The 21,859-nt window shown below is 31.2% G+C and overlaps 2 protein-coding genes across 3 annotated transcripts; both read left to right on the plus strand.

Annotated features, from left to right (window-relative positions):
• Nucleotides 1–2,320: 2,320 nt before the first annotated feature.
• LOC140828555 (mitochondrial import receptor subunit TOM9-2) lies at nucleotides 2,321–2,942 on the plus strand. Its single transcript, XM_073191488.1, has one exon. The coding sequence runs from the start codon at nucleotides 2,407–2,409 to the stop codon at nucleotides 2,710–2,712; it is 306 nt and encodes a 101-aa protein (XP_073047589.1). The 5' UTR covers nucleotides 2,321–2,406; the 3' UTR covers nucleotides 2,713–2,942.
• Nucleotides 2,943–16,331: 13,389 nt separating this feature from the next.
• Nucleotides 16,332–20,117, plus strand: LOC140827831 (uncharacterized). 2 transcript variants are annotated; one of them, XM_073190688.1, is made up of 3 exons: nucleotides 16,332–16,644; nucleotides 17,464–19,251; nucleotides 19,736–20,117. In XM_073190688.1, exons 2-3 carry the CDS (start codon nucleotides 17,593–17,595, stop codon nucleotides 19,898–19,900), a joined length of 1,824 nt encoding a protein of 607 aa, XP_073046789.1. In that variant the 5' UTR covers nucleotides 16,332–16,644; nucleotides 17,464–17,592; the 3' UTR covers nucleotides 19,901–20,117. The 2 variants fall into 2 exon arrangements, with proteins under 2 accessions (XP_073046789.1, XP_073046788.1); XM_073190687.1 differs by having other exon boundaries at nucleotides 16,332–16,639; nucleotides 17,454–19,251.
• Nucleotides 20,118–21,859: the final 1,742 nt, after the last annotated feature.

Genomic DNA, 21,859 nt, shown 5'->3' on the forward strand with positions numbered 1-21,859 from the left:
TTCATCGGTGTTAATATTCTTAGAACACGAGCTATTGAAGCTCATTGAAGGTTGGTGCGAAATGCCTTCGAAAGCACTAGCACAAACGATCCATCAACTCGTGATATCGTTTAACAAGATATGTACTCTTAAAATATTTAGGTATCTTATTATTTATATATAATGATAGTTTTTATCATTATATTTATTAATATTTCACCAAGTTTTATTTTATATATAAAAATAGCCAGTGGGGTTTTTTTTATTATATATAATTGGATCATTAATTTAAATAGAAACCCATATGTTTATTTTGGTTTTTATGGGTCGATTAAAATCCAACTAATAAAACGAATTTGATAAGATTGTTATATGATTCATCAGTTTCCAGTATAACCATCGATTCAGTCGGATAATTTTGGAAACTATGATTAAAAAAAAAAATTAGAGTATCATCATCGTAGTAACAATAGTAAGTCTTTTCTTATACGGTCTAACAGATCTTTATTCGTGAGATAATCAATCTTGTCTCTATTTAAAATAAAAGTAATATTTTTTATAGATGACCTAGATATAAAATATGTATCACAAAATGGACTCATGAGACCGTCCAACAAATGTTTTTGGGTTGTAACAAACTATAACTTCTTATAAACATTAAATAATCGATCATATATAATAAAATTGTTTGATGCAAATCATAAGTCATCTAATTTACATATTTTAAATATTCCCTTTAGTGCAATTTTGAAAAGCAAAAATTTGTGTGAGACGGTATTGTAGGTCGTATTTTGTGAGACATATCTCTTATTTGGATCATCCACGAAAAAGTATTACTTTTTATGTTAAGAATATTACTTTTTATTTTGAATATCGATAAGATTGACCCGTCTTACAGATAAAAATCCGTAAGACTGTCTCACAAAAACTTACTCTTTGGAAAAAGCCATCTTATATATTTTGGCATATATGTTGGAAGGGAACTTTGTGTAATTTTATAATACTTGTATTTTTGGGGATAATGCCCATTTTCGTCCTTTTCGTTAACCGCTTTTCCCGTTTCAGTCCCTCGTGATTTTTGACTGCTTAATTAATCCTTCATGTTTTCAAAATATTCCCGAATTGGTCCCTACCGTTATCCTGACATTAAGGTTAACGTTGACTTGTGAAAAACGGTAAACATTAGCGACGGTTTTTCAAAAGCCGTCGCTAATTAGCGTCGCTACTATTTCCATAAAATAAATTTTAAGTTTTTTTTAAAAAACGGTGTTAAACACCGTCGCTAAATAGCGACGCTGTTTTAACGCGTCGCTAATTAGCGACGGTTTAATATTTCCATAAAATAAAAAAAATTAATTTTAATAATTTTTTAAAAAAAACTTAGAATCGGACTATGCTAACAATATTAATGATCTTAACTAACACTTAAAAATTTACAAAAAATTAAAGCAAAAAAGTTTACCTTTTCAAATTAAACAATTTAACTTTTAAATAAGTAAATTTATAAACCCACATATATATACATATAAGGATTAAACAATTTAACTTTTAAATAAGTAAATTTATTTATTAATATAAATATTAAAAATTGAATATGTTATATATGTCAATTAATTATTGGTTCAAAAAAATTAATAAAAAATCACATGTTATAGTTAAGTACAAAATTTATAAAATTCTATTAAAAAAAATCTACAAAAGTCTATAAAAGTCTTGCAAAAAAATCTACATAAATCCACATAAATCTGTTTATAAATCTGTGAGATTCCATAAAAGTCAATAAAAATTTATCAAATCCATAAAAGTCTATCATTTAAAAAAGTCATTAAAAGTCATCAAAACTCTGAATTGAATACACCCCACTTAAAATTTTTCTCTCTTATACGATTTTAGTTTCGACTTAGGTTAAACTTTTTCGCTTTAATTTTTTGTAAATTTCTAAGTGTTAGTTAAGATCATTAATATTGTTAGCATAGTCCGATTCTAAGTTTTTTTTTTTACATTATTAAATTTTTTTTTTATTTTATGAAAATATAAACCGTCGCTAATTAGCGACGAAGTTTTGAAAACCCGTCGCAAATTAGCGACGGTTTTATAAAACCGTCGCTAATGTCAAGTCAAACCGTCGCTAATGTCAAGTCAACGTTAGCCTTAACGACAGGATAACGGTAGGGACCAATTCGAGAATATTTTGAAGACATGAAGGATTAATTAATCAGTCAAAAATCATGAGGGACTGAAATGGGAAAAGCGGTTAACGAAAAAGACGAAAATGGGTATTATCCCTGTATTTTTGTCCTTAAAATAAAAATAAAAGTTGTATTTTGGCTAAATATAAATCTCCAAACCCGTTCTTAATTTTCTAATCCTATCCTTTGCACGAAGACTGCGCTCGGGGTTTTGGATCCAAACCCTAAACAACCAGCAATGGCTTCTCTAGCCAGATCAGGCGGCAGAAAAAGCGGCAGCGACGGCGTCATATCCCGAATCTCCAATTCCTCGCTCGCGAAGAAGGGAAAGGCCGCCGCTTCCGATGTGTCCTACGTCACGAAGCGCCTCCTGAAAAGCACGGGCAAGGCGGCTTGGATCGTCGCAACCACCTTCATTGTGCTGGGGCTTCCTCTGATCATTGAGATGGAGCGCGAGGCGCAGTTCAACGAACTTGAGCTCCAGCAAAACTCCCTCCTCGGTGCCCCTCCGGCGCAACCTGCTTTCCCCGGCCCACCGAAGTGATGGATTTTAATTGCTTGTTTGACTTTATAATGTTTTTTGAGATTTAGGATCTTGATAGATAATATTGGATCTTGTCGCTTTGTTTACTTATTTGGGTATAATTGGCGTTTGCTTGAATATCTGCTTAAACCTGATTTTACCTTGTGGAGATGAGGCATTGTAGTTTGATTGCTTTATGGTTTATCATGTGTGCTTCTGATTGGAATTGAGCACAAAAGTTTCATATTTTATTTCTGATTGTTGGGTTTCATTCTCCTAATTATGATGTCTAAAACTTTATGTTTTGCCACGGATATTTTATGCTTTAGTGGTGCTTGTGATTGGAATTGAACGTATAAGTTTCAAAATTTATTGCTAATTGTTGGGTTTTCGTTCTGCCTAAGTGATAATAAGTTTAGAGTTATTTATTGCAACAGACATTTTTAGTTTCAAAAGGTGTTCCATTTTTATTTCTATGAGTATATGATTGCACATGTTCTTGAACCATGTTAATACTTTGTACATAGAAGTCATCCGTCTGTGAATACAATATACAAGACCAGTTTGAAATGTATATTTGGACTCTTATGTGCTTTGTAATGGTTCTTAATTCTGTGGTGTAATTTTCAGTTATGATGCCAATTACTTTCGTGTTCTCGGGTATTATATATTGTTGTATATAGATCGTATGCCTGTGTTTAGACTTAATTACTCCAAGATTAAATTAGGACCCTCTCGTGCAAAGTGATTGTAATTTAGGTTGGAGTTAGTAATTTAAAGGAGTAGTAAGCAAGAAGAGATTGCTACAGTGTGTGTACGTGTAATAGTTTGGTTATGTGTGGTGTTGTTTAAATATATCTGTGTAATACTATGCTTTGTGTTATTCGGTTTTATTTGATGATTAGTTGTCTTAAAATATATCGTTCAAGCTGGGACGCCTATGCTTGTCTTTTAGAAGTAAAATATATCTAGTGTTCAAGCAAGGGGATTGCCTATGCTTTTGTGGTTTATTTCGGTTTTTAGTAGCTTTGTGTGATAGGGATCGAATGATTCAAAACAAAAGATTAGGCAATTTGAGGCTCCTAGCAACTCCAGAGAACTGTGTTGGAGAATAGAATGGAGACACTCTGATCTTGTGGAAAATTGACATTGTTCTGTGGTCTTTATTGCTCTGTTTATAAGTGCTACAATATCATCACAAATGGTACAAATGTACAACTACTTATTACTAACTAGAGAAATCTGGGAGTAGTTCGTGTACTTTTATTGCTTTTATGTTCTTGTATATTCATTTTGTGTCCTGTGGAGAGCCTTCCTTTGTTTGTGTTTAAGCTTGGTTTGTGTAATATTGAATTGGGACCGTCTTGTGCAAAGTTAGTGTAATTAGGGGTGGGATTGGGTCGAGACCCGTCTCGTAGCTTTCCTACAAATCTCCGTTTCGATAAGAATCGGAAATCTTTTTTTCTCCCGATCCCGTACTCGTTAATATCGGGACCCAAAAGTTCAGCATCTTGTCGGGTAGGAAGAGGATATCCCAAAAGTTTGGGACCTCCTCGGGTACTGAGAAGATATCACGATATATATAGGAGTGAGAATAACAATGTGGTCATTTTACTCTTGAGCAAGTTTAGGCTGAAGGGAGGAATTAATGATAATTTTTTATATATAATTAAGCCTTAAATTTGTCATCTATGGGCTAATCCTTTAAAATATGTTAGTCAATTTCTATATAGGATTCAACCTAATATTATTTTATTTAAAATGACAATCTTCAAACCTGTTAATAATATCATAATATTTTTTAAAAAAAAATTAAAAAAATTGAGTCGGATCGAGAATACGTTCGGGAGGATATTAGTTTCTCGATTCCTCTCTCGACACTGATCGGGATGGAAAAATCCCGACAACTGAGGTTGGGAAAAATGCAGGTTGGGATTTTTTTGGGGCGGGATTCGGGTTGTGTTGGGATTTTCAATGTGGGTATTTGTGTAATAGTTTGAATTCTGAGATGTCGATGCCATGTTTTTTAGAAAGTTTCTAGCATTCTAGTAAGTGAATTCCTTTGCCTTTGTGGTTTCCTTTGGTTTTTCATATTTTTGTGTGACAGATTAAATATCAAATCAAACCAAAAAAAGTATTGACAATTTGATACTCCCTAGCTACTCCAGAAGATTGGGTTGGAGAATAAAATGGAGACACGTGTTTTGTGGCAAATTGACATGCTTTCCTGATCTTTTTTGCAATTGCTCAATTCACCAATCATCATCAATTTTAATCCGAGTTGTTCGAGCATGGTGTCATAAATCTTTGTATGTATTCTGTCTTTTTTTTTAGGAGGATGTGTTCTTAAGATTTTATGAGAATAAACTTACAGAGTAATTGAACTCTTTGCATACCCGTGTCTTGTTTATGAAAATTCTATCCCATCCAATGCAGTTGCAACTTGTAAATAAGTGACAGGTTTAGAAAATTGTTTCCTTGATTATGTGTATCTGCACCATTTGGACCTTATGCCCGAAGGGAGATATGTAAAGTTGAGTTGTTAGCTGGGCGGTCCACGTCGTCTTTTGGTAGATCGAAAATTATCAACTCAACTTATCTATATTATCTAGTAGGACCAGTGGGTGGTAATTGGAAATTCTTTCAGACTTGGTGTAACCTTCCCGTGGCTTTCTTCAAAAACCAGGAAATATATTTTTTAGATTTTGGAGTTCGTTGTGATTGAATCATGTCTTCCTGTGTCCGTGTACATAAGAACACAGACAATTGCATAATCCACAAGACTTGGCTCACGCAAGCGTCGATAGAACTGAATCAGGGATGCGATTGATGGCGCCATGGATGAGTTATTGACTGGGGCTGATGGTGAATCCACAGTCTGTGGATTTTATCAAGCTTGGTTGCCGTGAACTTTTATCAATAAGCTTAGTAAGTATTAGTCATTTATCTAACCCTTCGATACATGGTAGAATCGAACATTCGTAGCTTTATTAAAAGTTATAGTTAGTGGTAATGATACAACTCTAATTTGTTCGAACTGTACAATAATATCAGGGTCGTGTTTCCATCTTCATTCTTAACACATGCTATTCCTTTATCAAAACAAGCATGCATTCTGAAAGTTGATTCTGATCTTCATTCAAGTTAACTTCTATTCATTATATTTTTGCCATTTATGTTCTCATTTTACCACATACAAACACATAGTGCTAATGCAATGTTTTTTGCTTTTTCAAAAAAAAAAGTATTTTCATTTTAAAACAAAAACAAAAACAAATATAAATACATTTTTTTTATCCATTCCCCAAAAATACATTTCTAATTGCTTCATCCCCAATGCAAAACTATTCAGGATTCAAATTTTCTACCATTTTCAAAAATAATTATATTTTTATAATAGGGAAAAAAAACTGACTAATCCAGTGTATTATGACATGAAATTGATGTCTACAGCAATAATAAATCTTCCCCTATTTAGGAAAATATATAGTTCACAAATTTCAATTTATTTTTCGTTTAAAAAAAATAAGAAAATTACAATTATAGTCAGTGTATATTTGTTTTTTCATTGCGGTTTTAGTAAATTTATGTCTCATTCATATATATTTCAATTATTTTTCCAATTTTAATATTTTTAATCAATAATGTTGATATGATTCTAAACGTGTCATGGAACATAGCTCTAAATGCCTACATCGGTGTCACATTCAATACCACGTAAAAAATACTAAAATTACTTAAAAAATCTAAAAATAACAAACAAAATTAGAATTTGACAAAAGAGATAATCAAATTTTCAAAAAGATAAATATAGATATGTAAGTTTATGACAATGGAAACAGTGAACCAAACCTTATTTGTGATAGAGCCTTGGATTTTTAAAGAAACCCAATCATATAAATTGAAATAGGATTGTAAAAACAATTTAAAATATAACATCAAAATTTGGTCAATTATTAGTTGTTGTTTTTTTATTGGAGTATGGCCATTTTCACTACACCTATTTTGTTTTAGGGAAAAAAACAGTGTGACATTAATTCCCTCATTTCAAGGTAAAGAAAATAATTTTTTTTTTGGGGTTAGAGTTGAAATTATTGACATTATATTATATACTCATAATCTAAAAGTGACAGATTATAATTTTATCCAAAGTCGTGAGGGTGAGTCTCATGTGAGACCGTCTCACGGATCATAATCTGTGAGACGGGTCAACCCTACCCATATTCACAATAAAAAGTAATACTCTTAGCATAAAAAGTGATACTTTTTCATGGGTGACCCATATAAGAGATCCGTCTCACAAATAATACCCGTGAGACCGTCTCACACAAGTTTTTGCCAAGTCGTGATATATCCCCTTGAAATTAGGCTGCATTTCTTGAAATATGCAAGTGGTTGACGTCAGCATAATTTGAAGAAACTGCATTTGTTTGAACTCAGTCTATCTATATATATATATATAGTTTTGATATTTCATTCACTCATCATGAGCATCTCGATGCTTATCAATGAAGTAATATTTATATGTTGGATGTGATGAAACAAATCCAAATTGTACATCTAATATATGAGTATCACCTCATTGATGGATACGAATTTGGATACGATAGCTGAGCATCATATATATGTATATCATGTCATAATTGATATCGAACTCAAAATCTGACAGGCTCTTCAGACTTCAATGATATTTTAAAATGCTCAAGTAAGAATCTCTTATTTTTCAATACAAAATCTAAACAAAACTCTACAAATCAATTTGCAATAAAATGTAATTTCTATCACTTTATCTAAACAATTTCACATGATATTTCTTTCTTCTTCTTCTTTTTTCTCAATTCAATTTTATCCATTACATATTTAGATTTAATTTCACTATTATATCCTTGCTACTTATCACACTATTCAAGTACATAACGATCATTTATTACTCGAAAAAAAGAAGATAATATCATTTAAAATATTACTTTTCAAGTATATTTCTACACGAAATGAAAAATTAACAATTTTTTTAGGAAAATAAGATGATGAGAAAATTTCAAGGCAAAAAACTTGTGAGAGGATCTCACGTGTCGTATTTGTGAAACGGATCTCTTATTTGGGTCATCCATGAAAAAATATTACTTTTTATGCTAAGAGTATTATTTTTTATTGTGAATATCGGTAGGGTTATCCCGTCTCACAAATTAGGATCTGTGAGATGGTCTCACATGAGACCACTCACTCTTCAAATTATCAGTCTCAACTCAACAAATTTTAAAATTTTGAATATTTACTAAGGTTGTTAATTAGGGGTTGTAGATAATTAATGTTACCCCAATCAATAAAATTCAAAATACAACTACTTCACACTTCATTCATCCCATTTGAGAATAATTTAATAATTTATCAACGAAGCAAACCACTTTAGAATAAAATAAAATTTGGTCCAATTTTAATGTATTTTTTAATATTTGAATTTAAAAAATACCGGGAATATATGTCTGGAAAAGTTATTAAAAAACAAGCAGACAGGACAGAATGCCTGAAAATTGGGATAATATTTTTTTAAAAAAAAATTGTTCAAAGAAAATGGAAAAAAGCATAAATGGACACATAAGATTCAGAAGCTATCTGAATTCGTTTGTCAATGCTTTTGGAGGCAACTTAATATTTAAAATAAATTTGGACTTCCAAATTTTGCAGTATATATATATATATATATATATATATATATACACACACTGATCGAGAGGCTCGTTTTACCATGTTTCTTGTTTAGTTTCATTGTTTGAATTATTATTTATTAAAAATCTATATAATAGATATTACACACACACGAAAATGATGAGACGTATCTCTTAATTGAATCATTTATAAAAAAATATTATTTTTTATGTCAATAATATTACTTAGTAGAGTTGATCTCATGTGAGACTGTCTCACATATCTTAATATGTGAGACGGGTCAACCCTACTCATATTCATAATAAAAAATAATACTCTTAACATAAAAAGTAATAATTTTTCATTGATAACCCAAAAAAGAGATTCGTCTCACGAATACGACCCGTGAGACCGTGTCATACAAGTTTTTGCCTACTTAGTAAATATGAGTAGGGTTGATTCATCTCACGGAAAAATATTTGTCTGATTCGTGAGAAGAGTCAACCATGTTCATATTTCGTGAGACAGGTCAACCATGTTCATATTTAAAACGAAAAAAATAGTGTATATTGTACTATTAATATAACAACAACAATATTTAATGCTAAAGTCCTAGAAATGTTTGTAAAAAGTTTGGTATGTGGCATGAACTTGAATTTGTGCACCTTAAGAAAAGGTTAAATATTTTTTTAATTACAAAAGGATAACTAGTGTTGGATACACTAGAAAAGTGGAACTTTAGATAAAGCACAATGAACCAATTAAAATCTTGAATCATGCACTATATTTGAATATAATGGCCAACCCAAATTTACAACATATGCAAAAAAAAACTTTAAAAAACTGGTACAATGAATTTTGAAATTTTCAATTTAAATATAAATCAAAAAGTTATTTTTTTTTGGGAAATTTTTTTTGATAACATTATCAAATTAGGTGGATAATAAAATGTAACAATTTTTCTAACATTCACATGTTTCTCTAGTTTAGTTTAGATTAGATTCCTCTTCAAATTAGGTGGATAATAAAATGTAACAATTTTTCTAACATTCACATGTTTCTCTAGTTTAGTTTAGATTAGATTCCTCTTCAAATTAGGTGGATACTCAAATTAATGGATAATAATAAACCACATCACAAGGAGACAACTTTATATATATTTCTATTGGCAACAACTTTAATATTCTTTTAGATTTTATTTAATTTGGAGTAATAGTCAATGTGTTTTCCACATGTCATACCTAATTCTATCCAAAAAAACTTAAATTTAATGAAAAAAAACTATTCGCAATCCACAAAAACTATTATGAGATGGTTTCGTGGATCAATTTTATGATATTTATTTACAATCTGATCTGATTCATCAAAAAATATTAGTTTTTATTGTAAAAGTATTATTTTTCATTTTAATTCTGGATCGGATTTTTCTATCTCACTAAAAAAAATCAATGATACCGTGTTACAAAATACATATTCTTCTCAATCACCATCGTCATTTATTTGTATTTATGTGCCCAAACAGTTGATGGGCAATGCATACTTAGGATTTTTTTTAAAAAAAATCCGTAAAGTGAATTAAAATTATATAATTTTCAAATTATTTTCTGGACAACTGTAGTTAGTCGATGTCGCCCTCGCTTCCCTCATTTAAGACAAATACAGAGTTTAAAACATAAATCATGTTCGGGTACGATAATTGTCTATTATAGCCTTCTAGGAAAGAAATTATCATTTGATGTTTGAATTAACATATCATTTAAAATTTTGAGTTGCATCGTTATCATTAACTATAATTTTTAATAAAATAATAAACTTTCAATTGATATCAAAGTCATGGTCAAAAGTTTAATTTTCATGTATTACAAAGAGTGTAACGGTACATTTTGGTAAAATGATAAAAATATATTTGTGAAATATATAATTTTTTTTTTCTTTACTCATGAGAAAATGCCGCAAGGAAAGCGCCTAAGCTAGTTCAGTTACATCGTCTTCCTGTGTTTATGTTTGCGATCCATTTATAGAACTTGCTTCAATGTTCAAATATATTTTTAGTATCTTGGTGTTTTTGAACTTTTTAAAAAAAAACAGAAAATAATTAATTTAACTAAAGTCCAAAAGCAGTACTTTTGAGTTTTGAATTGTCTTCAGCATTTCAACAGTCTCCTAAAACTACTTCAAATTGCTTTTGGATATTAAGTCAAGTATATATATGTTTCAAATATTATTTATAAAACTTAATTAATTTCACTTGAAAACCATGTAATTAATTACTGGTTTAATACAAAGTTAAAATGGCATTTGATAATTAGCAAAAATTATTGGCGCGAGCAGCATTAATTAATCATGAAGCACCTCTAAAAGAAGATTAAAATTTATTTGACTCATTGTTCAGCAATTTTAAAATACAAGCCATGTAGCCTTCAAAATTCGAAAATTTAAATGGACATAAGCAGCTGGTTTGGATGAGTTGTAACAGATAATTTAAGGTCCATTAACAGTCATTATTGAGTGGTAACAACTGCCTATTCAGCTGATCATTTCACCTATAAATAGTGACCAAATGTTGAGGGGAAACACCATCAAAATATCACCAAATCTTTGCAATTTGAAAAGCATCAAAGTGTGCTATATTTCAAACGAGAAGTGCTGCTGGAATTACGATATTTCAGCGGCATCTTGAAGCCAAGTTTATGCCATCTTGAAACTTTGCAAAAAGCCAAGTTCGAGGCAATCCAGCAGCTTTCGTGTTCGACTTTTTAGTTGTTAATCTCTCATTTTTTTGAAGATAATAATTAAGTAAGTGAGCCTTTTTATATTAAGTTTGCACACTTATATTCTTTTTAAGTGGGCTTAAAGTTTTTATAAAAATTCAATTACATATGATTTCGAAAATTCGATCGGCATGACATATCTGTTTCTATTTGATATGCTATCTTTGAAACCCGTTTGTTACTTGCTATTAACTATGATATTCGAAGAATGTTTGAATTATTTGAAATGCACTATAAGGAGTCAAGCTAGAAGTGGCAAAAGAAATTCCGTTGTTTGATTTGATATGACCCTAATGCGGTGTGATATAATAACTGTTTATTTGGCCTCGTCCTTTAGAGGAGTAACATATAGGAGACTGATCCGTAGATCATGGAAAAAATAGATGATTTTCAGTGTTATGTTCGTATTTTGTTTGTATTGGATTCAACATGCTTATTATTAAAATAATGATAATTTATTTGTATATACATCCTTGATAAGTGTTAAGCACGATCGACCCTCATTTATTGAGTATTTCTCCAAATACCTACCCCTTATTTCCTACTATCATATAAGAACAAAGAACAAATTGAGTAAGAAGAACAAGAATACTTTTGGAGATGGTGAAGATGTCAAGTCATAATAAGATCAGTCATGTTAATTCGTTTTATTATTTTTATGCTTCCACATTCTGTTCAAGTTTTGTAAAGACAATGATATGATTTATGTAATAGACTGACCTTTGGCTATTTTATATATTATGTGGCTTGTTGTTATATGATTTTAAATTGTTAAATAACCCTGATGACACGTCTCGATTTCGGGGCGTGACAGTGCTGCCGCACAGGCCTCCGTCGGAGTTAACAATTTTTCATAAACTATTTTTCAACAGATTAATAGACAGAGTTGTTAATATCACACACAAACTAAAAGAAAGTTTAATTAAGTTTCACAAATCTAATGTTCTAAAAAGTAACATGCAGGGTAGCCATTCACCGTGTAACTGATAAAGACTTAAGCAGCAGTCATGACATATTTTTTTACATAAATATCTATTTTTTCTTACATCATATAATAATATCATACTTTCAATATTTTGTACCGATTTTCATATTAAAAGATAAATTTGTCATTAATATCAATACTTGTTATATATATTTAAATACTCAAAAATCATATATCAATATCAAATTTGAAACAGCTGGTACTCAAATATCATATAATAATACCGATATTTTTTTTATCGATTTTCATCAAATAAAAGAGATGTGGGCTCAGAAATGCAAACATTTTGTTTGTGTGCATCAAATAGTACAAACACGTAATTTTTCTGTTAGTGACTGAATGCACGTTTAAGTTAAGTTGGGAGAATTTAAAGCAAATTTACATAATCCATTTTATAACATTGATTTTATTATTATTTTTATATATAATTACAAAGGGCTCAAATTTTTTTTCGCACGGGACCTATAGAACCTAAGATCGGCCCTTATATATACGTATAAAGTTTTGACAGGGCCGGTCTTAGACTTTGAAGGGCCTGATGCAAAAAAAAAAAGTCCTTTGTATTTATATAAAACTAATACTAAAATCAATAATATAAAGAAAATTTCATTATTTGATTAGATAAACTAATATCTATAATAAAAAAACATTATATTCCACATTGTTAATAATCAGTATCGTTACTCTATTTTGGTGGTTCTTTTTAGATGTAAGGATCAACATGAAAATTTGAAGTGTCCGATTGATAAACACACTACCCACTATTAAATTTTAAAATATTTGATTTTAAAAAATTTGAAGATAAAATCCAAAGTCCAAATATTCAACCCAATATACTCATAACCTCAATTTAATTGGGCCCTATTCAGTCCATTCCAGCTGGGGCCCTGTGCGGTGGCCCCATGTTGACCACCCCAGGGCCGCCCCTGAGTTTTGATATATTGTACACTTACTATGCATATTTATTTAAGCACCGTTGATGTGACATTCACCTATTAGATATGTAATTTTTCTATGTTTTATAACATCTAATATGTGCGTGACATATCATTAATACTCACATAAATGTATATTATGGATGTGCATCATATCAAAACTATGTGTGTGTGTGAAGTCTCTCTGAATAATAAGGGCTAAAAATCATATGAAAAATGGATATCAAAGTTAACTTATTAAAAAAATATTTTAAAAAGTGCTTATTTACCAAGCTATGCATGGAATTTCTGTAAAAATTATAAATGAATAAATACTTTATAAAATACAATTTCGTTGTATACAAGATACTGTTAGCAAAATAACTTTTATATAAAAGGTCGTTACAATTATTTTTTTAAAAAAACTATATATTAATCCTTCGACCTACAAATACATAAATATTATTTTTAAAAATTTTAAAATAATTGGAACTTATGCCCGTCGAAGTATCTTTACAAATTATCCGCCCACATGAAACTCAATAATTGAATATATGGCTTTCAATAAATGGTAATTAAATTATATGAAAAGGGCCACCTTTCTTTATTTCGCAAAATAACTAAATAAATAATCTATCAAAGTTTTTTTTTTTTGCCAAAAATAATCATTTAACCCCACCCATCATATATAAAATTTTCAATAAAAAATTTAAAATAAAATTTTATATATATTCTATTTTAAAATTAAAATAATTCCAACTCATGCCCCCTCAAAGTATCTTAAATCTTGGACTTTTTCATATTGCAATCTTTGTGAAATCATTCTCCCACAAACTCAATAATTGAATACTCCATTTGGCTTTCAATCCCCAACCAAGAATGCTATGTTTTTACAAAATAGATTTATTTTCCAAACTTTCAAAAATTGAAGAAACATATACTTTCTTGAAGAGGGATGGGCACAATAAATGCCACCCTTAATCAAATCTATTATTGCAAAAATAATATGAATGAATTAACTTGCCTCTATAGAACACAACATCTCATAAAAAGTTAATGCAAAGCTTCTATTCAACTTTGGAAATATACTTTTACTTTCCCAAAATGAATTAAAGATTGTTTTAGTTCCATTTTCTTTTTTTTTTTGGAATTAAATATTCACCAACTTTCACTGTGTTATGTATAAAAATTAGTATTTTCAATTTAAATTTTCATGGTTTCTAAAAAATAATTTTATTGCGAAATTTATAATCTACCAGCGATTCTATTTATTTTTAAATAAAAAAATATCTCCGAAACATTAAAGAAATTAAAATAGCAAACTAAAAAACTAAACACTAAAATCAATTTATTTTGAAACTATATGTTTTTGTTTAAAAAAAAATCAGACATATCACCCATTGCAAAATGTGTAAATATGCTTTGGTTTTATAACCACAATCTTTAATAAGTTGGCTAGGATCGGAGATTTGTTTAGAGGAGATGAATAAATAATCTAAGCAAATTATCAAAATATTTTAGTTGTGTTAGTAACATTGGAATGTAATTTTTTTCGATTGAATATCAATAATCAATAAGTCAGCAGTTTGTCAATGTGCGAAATTTAGGTCTGAACACTAAATGACTAAAGTGTGTGATCAGCTAGGTTATTAAATAGAAAGTTATGGTAGAATAACTTATAAGTAAATAACATAAGTTTGTTTATGGATGTTTGGAGATTTCAAAAGTCTTATTTTCACTTACAGTGATTTCTCAAATGAAATTAGAAGCACAATCGATCCTTAATGATCATATTGCTGAAAATCAGCACGTGCTTATTATGATAAGTTGGGCTCTTGAAAATTACTTTGAACTCGAAAAACTTTTCTTAGACACACATAAATATTGAAGCGAGAAGGAGAGTTCGTAAATATGCATGAATGATTTATTTATAGGCATCGTCTGCAACAGTCGTCTTTTTTAATCTTGAAATCCGTTAGAAATATAGATGTCGTTGTGCCATGTCATCGTCTTTTTAGACATATAATACACTTAAGAATAGTGCACATGAACTGTGAGATTCAACAGACTAAAAAAGCTGTTACGCGAGATCTTATGCTATTATTAGCTGGGATATGCTCTTTAGGAATGATCAACATATGTTCAGGGAATGTCCGTTGTTTAGACTAACTGATCTACCGAGCTGTACTTTTCTATTAGTTGTTCTTTGGTCATCTCGGCTTTTGTCAGCGACCATCCTTTATATCAATTTGACTTCTATCATTTATCCTTCGCCATTGATTAATACACTAACAATATAGCTTAGACAATCGGTAGGGTTCTGATTAACAATTTTGCTTCCGAAACACATGTACACATGAATAATCAATTTTCTTCGTAAATTCATTTCGACTAGGCTATGTAATTATATGTTGGATCAACAGAATTTTTAAATCTCCAAAACATAAATGTTCTAACAAAGTGTGTTTGATATTTTATAAAACAAAGATGTAAAAGCCTATTATTTTTTTGTATAGAAGATTTTGCGTTCTTTTTTTTTTTACGAGGGTATAAAATGCTATTTTTCTAACATATATATGTAACAATTATTCTTTGAGTAAGTCTTTCATAAGACGGTCTCATTAATCTTTATTCGGGAGACGAATCAATTATGTCCATATTACAATAAAAATTAATATATTTGACATAAAAAATAATACTTTTTTTGTGGATGGCCCATGTAGAATATCTGTTTCACAAAATTGACCCGTGAAAACATCTCATATCAATTTTGTTGTTATTTTGTTTTTTAATCACAAAAAAAATACGTAGCCACACCACATCACGTGTATGAGAAATAACAAAAGGGTCCCATTATTTATTTGTCTCTGTCTTTCCTTTTTATATGTGCTTTGTTTTTCATGGCGTTAGCTTCCCTGTGGCCCCATGAGGCATGTGAATTTTGTACTTCTTATGCGTAACAGCTCATACATCTTTCATCCTTCAACCCCTTTTATTTATTTTATTTCATTAATATCATATTGTAAATTTTTATTACATTTTATAATCATCAAAATATTCAATATAGGACTGTGTCATAAATTAATCTATTAATCCTTTTCATAATCTTATAAAGTACTATAAAAAATTTAATTCAGAAAGCGATATTTGGACTAAACATTGTTCGTTTCAAGATCTTTTGCCTCCCTAAACATTATTTGTATAGAAAAATGTATCAAGAAACACCCCGTCACTTTCACTAACAAATCCCATGTACGCACACAATGCAAGGTGCATATAGCCTATAGGTTTAACCATTTGGTGTATTTTCTAATTTTAATTTTTTTTGCTTTCGATTTGACCATGAAATTTGCAAGAATCGGGCAAGAGGGGGACCTACCATTAAATTTTTTTCCAAGATTAAACGCGGCATAAGTTGATTTATAACCATACTATTCAGTGAAAATTTTTCTTTCCATTTCCTCAAATCTTATGTTCTTGCAGTCTTTTGGTTTCTGTGCTTGGATTTTTTTTTTTGTTTATAGAAGAATCAGAGTCTATATTCTGTGTAAAATCAGTAATTTCTTTCTAGTTGTGGGTTTAATAGATTCGAGTGGTGCAGCTCATGCTCTGGTTCTTTCATGTGAAGATCGGTAAAGTTTTTTCCTTTGAAACCCATATTTTTTTCCTATGTGAAATTGCATTTTGAGCTTAAATGATGCGTTTTCTTGATAATAATGACGTTTTAGTTTGTGGGTATGGTTTGAAATTGAGTTTTGTATGGTTTTTGTTTAGTTTTTTTCACTGTTTTTGAGGATGGATTGGAAGAAGATTGCTCAAGCCTTAAATCTAGTTCTTTTGGTGAAGAACTTACTTCACATGAATCGTGATATATGATGCATGAAATATGATTTTACTGTTGTTTTTTGGTATAAAGTTTGCAACTTTATTGTGGGTTGTGTTTCTTAAATTATCTTATTTAGCTATGTTGACATATAATTTATGTGATAGTTTCTCCATATATGGTTATTGAAATGATTTAGTCTTTTTTCTTTTGATTTAAAGGAAATTTACTAAAAATATTGGTATTTTGTTGGCAAGATTCTGGATTTAAGCAGGTTTAATTTTGGTGATTAGGTTTGATCTAGATTTTTTTTTATTTTGTTGATAAACAAGAACCTGCTGGAGAGAAATTTGTCAAAAGTCAGTTTCTGTATTTAATTATCTTTTTGTTATCTAAGAGAGGTTATGTTTTTATAAATTTCAAATTGTTTGTCACGCATATAATAATCATTTTCATCAGAAGCAGGTGCATGGAAATTCATCAGCTAGAGTTTATTGACTATATTTTGAAACATGAATCGAGTCCGGTCGCTCTAATCGAGATTCAAACATATTTCTTAGCTGTTTTGTTTTGATTTCTTTCAAACCGAATAAAACCAACTGATTTTGTTGTTTTGTTTCCAGATTGGTTCAGGGATGAGTAATGTATTAGGTTGCTTGGATCTAAATTTTACATCAGTATATAGTAGAAGCTACGAGTGAAAAGAGCACTTTTTATTTGATTTTGAGTGATTACCTCTCCCTTGAAGCTATAAGACAGAGCATGAGTATCGAACCGAGAGACAATGGGGAAAACAAAGAAAATACTATGATTTGTACTACAGAAGATCTTGAATTAGAAGAAGGGGGGATTCTTGTATCGCGAAAATGCTGTAGAAAACCAGAGCCTGAGCAAACTCTGATATTAAACATTCAAAGTTCATGTGTATATGCAACACCTAGTAAGTTCTTCTTTCAAAACTTTCATGGATTACATAATAGTATTCCTAAGCATATTACAAACTTTGATGAGAAGTATGCTCTTCGTTGCCTCGAGTCAATACGTAAGTTTGCTGCTTGGAATATCGCCTCAAAAGTGGATACATTGTCCTGTGATGCAAGTAATTTGACCAAAAGTATGGGTAGATTAACTGTTGAATCTCCGTCTTTTGCGTTTGGAACGGATGTTGTGGTAAACTCAAGTGGTGAATGGACGTTTAACCCTGTTACCCGTAGCTCAAGTATGATCAACATCATGAAAAGCCCTTTGCTTCAACGATTTGGGTCGTTAGATAATGGTGTCGAAGATGGGAAAGTAAGTTTACATGTTGATACTGAATCGGTTAATCCTTATCTACTCGCCTCTACTAATGATTTAAACAACAAATCATCTCATAAAGTAACAGTTCCCGATGAAAAATATGTATCTGAACCTGTGCACAAAAGGGCTGTTTCTACATCAAGCACAAACTCAAGTAGCTCAGATCAGTCGTCTTGTTCCACGTCCGCTACCATGTATCAAGGAATGCTAACATGTGCATGGAAAAATGGGCTACCGCACTATGTTTACACCGTGGATGATAGGCCAGAGGTCTATGTAGCCGACTTGTCCAAGGTCGAATCTTTAGATGATAAAGTTTTGGATTGTGTTTACACTTTCCATTCAAGGAAAGGGGGCAAGAAAGGAAACAATTCCTGTGAAATTTATTTGGAAAAAGTTGGCACTATGCGAGTTTCTAATTCAATCACATTATGTTCAGATAACTCAGACGTCATTGAAACTCGGTTTGTTCTTTCTGTTTCCAACCACGATGATCATGGGAAGATACAAACCTCGAATCACACCCTTAAGAAGAACAAGATGCTGGCTAAGAGAGTTGTGGACGTTTTTAGGTCTAGTCGCTCGTATAAGCACAGAGCATTCTACAAGAATGAGGCACCTCGTGCTATTCTTGAAGATGCATCTTCAAACCCTTCTCGAGAAACACAGGAAAGTTTAGATCAATACGAGGATGGTGCAGAAAGTAAGCATGTGCAAGATATTGAGTCAGCTGCCATTGTCGTGAAAGATCATGTCTTTGGCAATAGTAAGGTGGCTGATTTTGGAGGATGGGGAATGAAGTTTCTCAAGAAACCCGGAAATAATACGTCTTTAGAGACCTCTTTAGAGAACTCGATGCCCTCCAAATGTACTCAAAATTCTGTGCAACGCTCCACAACAATCGACGTTCTTATTCCTGCTGGTTTTCATGGTGGACCGAGAACAATAAACAGTGGCCCTTCGTGTCTTATCGAGCGTTGGATCAATGGTGGCCGGTGTGACTGTGGGGGATGGGATATTGGCTGCCCGCTGACAATTCTCAACACCAAGTCGAGCTGCACGGATTTATCCCGCTTAGATGATGATTCACAAGAATGCAACTCAACTGATCTCTTCATACAGGTATGCTAACTCTTCCATCTATTATCTTCTTTCATGAAATATCCAAAAAATTTGAATGTCACTGAGTTGGTCATTCTTGCAAAACGAAAATAGACACATAGTATTTCATAGTTAAATTCAGTTAAGCTTCATTTATTTGCTGCTTATCCTATGGATCAAAGAGATACATGATATCAATTCGACTCCGGCTTACCATTGGAGCAAATGGTCCGAGTGAAGAGGTGTAATGGGTTGGTTCAAATATGTAAAGGAGCCTTACATGACATTATGTTTCTCACCATATTACTTCGGAATCCATGTTGATCTGTATAAGAAGTTCGAATGGCTTCATAAGAACTTTACTATCGACTACGTGCCTCATTTATTTTGTTACTTTTTTTGCGAGATGATTACTTTCGTCAACTATTTCGAGTCCTTTATATGCATCAATCAGCAGTTCTCATGCAGTAAAGCACAGAGCTAACCATTCGGCATCCTTTTACAGGGTTCAAAACAGACCATTCCCGTCATGAAAATGGTGAATATACATGACGGCTTGTTTTACATCAATTTTCAGTCGAATCTCTCAGTTTTGCAGTCGTTCGCCATTGCTGCTGCGATCATTCATTCGCGAAGTCCGATTCCTCAATCCAAACTGCACAGGAGTTGAAGTGTGTGTTGGCTTGTTGGAGAATGTATGTATAAGCACAGGCGACCAAAAAAAAATGGTTAAAATTCATAGTACAGTATACATTTGTTCAAGGAATATATTCCCTTTGAGTTGGATTTGCCATAGCTTTGCTCACTTGAGCATATTAATTAGGATAAGATATGTTAATTAAAGTACCGATGTATGCTTTTTTACGAAAGTGAATATTACAAGTTTTCTTGGCTTTTTTTGCTTATTATATAATAGTGAATCGGTTCACAAAATAGGCAGTTCTACTCTCCTTTCTTATTTAGCAAAACATGCTAACTACCATTTCTTCCATTATATGAAATCAGCTCATAAACTCTTTTATAAGCTTTTTGTTTGATCTCCATCAAACTATAATCGTCAAATTCTAACTCCTTGAAATTTGACTATCTCAACGGGAACAAAGAATCCGATACTTGTGTGACTTTCAATGGTTAAGGAATATAGCTAGCTGTGGGTTCACATCTCCGTGTGATTCAAAATAACATTTATTATTATTCGGGTTTATTCTAGTTAACCTCATTCTTCTCATCGACTCTTTGATCAAGAATGTCAGAAATTATTTTTGATTGCAACCATCGGATCATGGCAAGAGCGTCTAGTAGTATCACCTTATGATCCTCTAGGTATTACTGATAGTGCTTGCAAGAATCTTTAGTCATGGTTAGCAAGAATCTTTAGTCATGGTTAGCGTACAATATGATCCCTTCAACACATATATCTTAATTGAATCTGTAACAATTGGTATATCGAGAGTTACATATGAATTCGATAACAATGTGATTTATCTTTGAAAACTAATAGTGGCATGGTATTGCAACTAGGAAAACACATTTCCCTAAAGCACATCTAGCCAGAAACTCCTTGCACTATTAACTCATCAGATCACATAGGATATCGTCACCCATAGGCGAACGATGAATCTCCAACTACAATGCATTTGTTCCTACGTATTTCAAACCCACACCCAATCTCACCACCTGATAACCCTCGATGGAGTCGGTAAACAGATCAAAGTGCATGCTAGTACGTATAGTCACTACATTGTCCCGGGTTAAAGGACTAATAATATACAACCATAACCGCAGACTATTACACTTGATAAGTGAGAACCACTTGGACAGTGTGATGGAGGGTTGTTAAGTTCATCATCATATATCACTCATCCATGTGAATGGACATCTTCATGTCATTACCAATGAAGCATGCCGTTTACATCACATATGCTAGTCTCGAGCTCGAGCGACATTTAGCCTTGTTTTAGGCGGCTGATTCGACTAAGAACTTGTTTAGAATATATGGTACACTTCCTAATGAGTTTCATAATTTACGTTGTGACGCAGACCTCATGGTACTTATTGTATATTCAAAGACTTTATCTATGCAGCCTGCATAGATATACAGATAAAATATAATGGCATAATATAATAGTATCGTAAAATATTATTATAATAAAGATTTTTTTATATTAAAGTCAATAAAAGCCCGAGCCACACGTTGGCTTGTCGGAGACCTACTCTTACAGTAATATCATAATTATTAAAAATAATGAAAAACTTTACTATAATTTTGAAATTATTATATTTTAAAGTGGTCACTCTATAACTGTAAAAATTAATAAGTGATTAATTGTAATTTGAAGCAATGAAATAAAAAAAAAGAAGAAATCACAAAAAAATCAGGACATGACATATTTTTTGTCTGCATCGTAACATTATTCTTAATAATGTGTGTGCACCATAAAATATCATGTAATAAAAATTATTTGTAAACTCCCCAATCCTGCCATATGATGAAAGCAAACTATTTGTGAATGTACCTTTTTTTTTTAATATATAAACAATGTTAATGTACTAATAATAAATAATTTTGTATTGTTGAATTTGTTAGTTATTTATTATTGTTGATTAAATAGCATTAATAGATTTTTAA

The sequence above is a fragment of the Primulina eburnea genome, chromosome 3 (genome assembly GCF_022965805.1).
Source record: "Primulina eburnea isolate SZY01 chromosome 3, ASM2296580v1, whole genome shotgun sequence".
In the NCBI taxonomy this organism is placed as follows: Eukaryota; Viridiplantae; Streptophyta; class Magnoliopsida; order Lamiales; family Gesneriaceae; genus Primulina; species Primulina eburnea.